This window comes from Aplysia californica, unplaced genomic scaffold (genome assembly GCF_000002075.1).
Source record: "Aplysia californica isolate F4 #8 unplaced genomic scaffold, AplCal3.0 scaffold00431, whole genome shotgun sequence".
In the NCBI taxonomy this organism is placed as follows: Eukaryota; Metazoa; Mollusca; class Gastropoda; order Aplysiida; family Aplysiidae; genus Aplysia; species Aplysia californica.
In genome coordinates, this window is record NW_004797701.1 from 88,004 (window position 1) to 90,757 (window position 2,754).

At 47.1% G+C, this 2,754-nt stretch overlaps 1 protein-coding gene across 1 annotated transcript in view; it reads right to left on the bottom strand.

The window, feature by feature from the left end:
- Positions 1-345: 345 nt before the first annotated feature.
- LOC101861831 (sialin) overlaps positions 346-2,754 on the bottom strand; it is a gene marked incomplete at its 3' end in the record, with an annotated part of 34,637 nt that continues 32,228 nt past the window's right edge. The window contains 1 exon segment of the mRNA XM_013086061.2: positions 346-2,727. Coding sequence (XP_012941515.1) covers positions 1,540-2,727 — 1,188 coding nt within the window.

The following is a 2,754-nucleotide window of genomic DNA, read 5'->3' on the forward strand; positions in this document are numbered from 1 at the left end:
TTCTGTTTGTAGGCCTTTCTGCTACTAGTGACCCATAAATGCAGCCTGCACTACTACTACTACAACTGCTGCTACTACTACTACAAGTATTTACCACAATCTGTAGTAGTAACAGAATTCAGTGTGTAGTGTGTAGGCTACTTTTATAATGGCACAAACTGCTTCAGCCCCTTCAGAAAGAACATGACACAAACTATTTCGTCAATTTCGTGGACTATTCCAAGGTGTCTGTCGGGACTGTGGACTTTACCAGTATTTTCTAACAATGATAACACTGTAATTCAATATCAATTAATTTATTTCAACTTTAAATGATCAGAACATTTGAAAGACATATATTAAGAATCTGTGACGTGTTTAGTTTCGGTAACTGACAGGACAAATGAGGAATTTCTATTTTTATCTCACATCACTTAGGGACCGTTAAAAATGACGTCAGCTCAGAGGGAGGGGGAGGTGGGGGTTCAGTGAAAAGCAGACAAAAGTTGACATGAGGGAGGGGGGTCCTTACAAAGTTGACGTTAACCATGATGCTCTAAAAGGTTGGGGAAAAAAGGAAAGAAAAGAAAGGAAGGAAAAATAAAGATCAAACGCGCAAAAATACAAAATGCATCCTGTATAGTTTCTACCTAAACATACATGTACATTTTGGTTGACGTCAACGGGGGCGGGGGTAATTTTTGGCCAAATTTTAACCGACGTCATTAATTGTGTACGATCCCCTTACTGTGGAATAGCCCTCAATCAGATCAGCATCTCGTGGAGCGTTGTTTTGCTGTGAACACGTCCAAAGAGGTTATATTTAATACCAGAGTTCGTGGAAGTGATGTCCCTAACGTAAACGAACGCGGGCTGTGTGTGCCCACTCTAGGGCGCTGAATCTCAAGGGAAAAACATGAGCTGTTCAACAGAGGGGTGAGTACTTTTCAAGACTCACGTGGAGGCGTCTCGTTGGTATTCTAGGGGTGAATCTACACGCTTGCACTGAAATATGGGGGGAGGGGGGTGGTGGTTTACGAGAGCTCGTGGGGAGCGTGGTGGGGCTCAGATCGTTCATATAAATGGGGGCACGCCCGCGTGCCGATGAGGGATGTCTGACACGTGTGACGTAACTGTTGCGAGCTCTAGTACCATAAATAATATATATTATATAACCTCTTTGGTACACGTCACAGCACAGGGTGTGGAGCTGCGTGCGCAAGCACAGTTTATGTTTCTTTCCGGTTCTGACTGAACACGTCACTTCCGCTCTTCTGAAACACGTTCTCCACTAATCTCCACTGCGCGTGAACCCATGACAATAGTGCGGCTCACCTGGACCCCGGAGAGACGTATCTTCGAAACTTCTAGAATTCATATTTTGTCCGGACTCAACCTTTCTAAGCAATCGTGTGCTTGTTTATCTTAAGAAAGTTTTGAGACACGTCTGTTTTATTTGCTCGAGTTAAACAGACGCTTCAAGACGTTAAGTTTAGGAGCGGCATCATCTGTATGTACATCGCTGTCTGCTGGCGCCCAACTCTCAGACTGTTCTGTAGGTTAGAATTTTGTAGCTAACGAATCGTTCACTGGAGTCATAATACTGCTACTGTTTTGTGAATGGATACCATCACCATTTGCTACATTCTCTGGTTTCACTAAAACGGTTGGGCTAGCGGAGTCATCAACCTTCCCCTCACTAGCCGCCCTTCGCCTTCTTATCGTGGGGGCTTCACTTTCGTTTTCTCTACCCTTGTCGTTGAGGCTGCTGTTGCTACCGGAAAAACTCCCCCCGCTAGAGCTCGACTCGCTTCGGGAAGATTTCCCTCCCTTTGACTTCTTCCCTTTCCCTCCCTTCCCTTTCCCCTTATGGTTAGTTGCAGATTCTGGCAGGCTAGAGGAGGACACAGAACTCACAGGACTGACGTCATCAATGTCTGACCTTTTACCAATAGCCTCAGACGTGTGTATCTGCATTGTGGCGACACTGGGAGAAGAGAGTTTCTGCTGAGTGGGGTCTGAGTTCAAACCTCCCACATTATGCCCTGCTTCTGTAATCAAATGTCCATCACCATTGGTGTTGTTAAATTTCGCCTGGCCAGAAGGAGAGAAGGGAATGTGGTTGTACTGTCCTTGACCTTGTCTTTCGTGTCCTGACTCAGGGCTCGGGGAAAACACTGTTGTCGTAGGAGTTACGCCCCCTTCTTTGTCCGCTTGCAGAATCTCGTCCAACAGACTGACAGATTGCTGTCGTTCCCCTGAACTCGGGCTTGTTTTGTAGTCTACAGGGTGGTTATTCCCACTCTCCAATTTCACGTCATCATCTGCTGGGGCGGAGTACATTATGACTACCGCTTGTTGAGTGTTGGAACGAGAGCGAGGCTGAGAAGAAGGGTCACGTAACCCGTCAGCCTCCACGTCAGGCAAAGTTTCTACCAGCGATGCCGCTAGGGTCGCCATAAGGTCGTCATTCTTCCTCGCCTTCTTTTTCTCTTCTCCTACAGAATCAAGCGACCCAGAATGGCCGGAATACGACGTGCCAGGCTCGGAGAAGCCCAGCATCTTCTGCTTGTTCTTGTCCTCGTCCTCGTCGTTGTTGTTCCCCGGCAGCTGCTCGTACTTGTGCTTGTACGTGTGTAGCGCCCAGGGCTGGAGCTCTCCCGAGGCGAAGACACAGTAGAAGAAAAGCGAGAAGAACTGTAGGCCCACAGTGATGTAATAGGCCAGCTGCCACTCCGAGCGCTCTTTCTGCAAAAGAGGAAAAACATCACAATC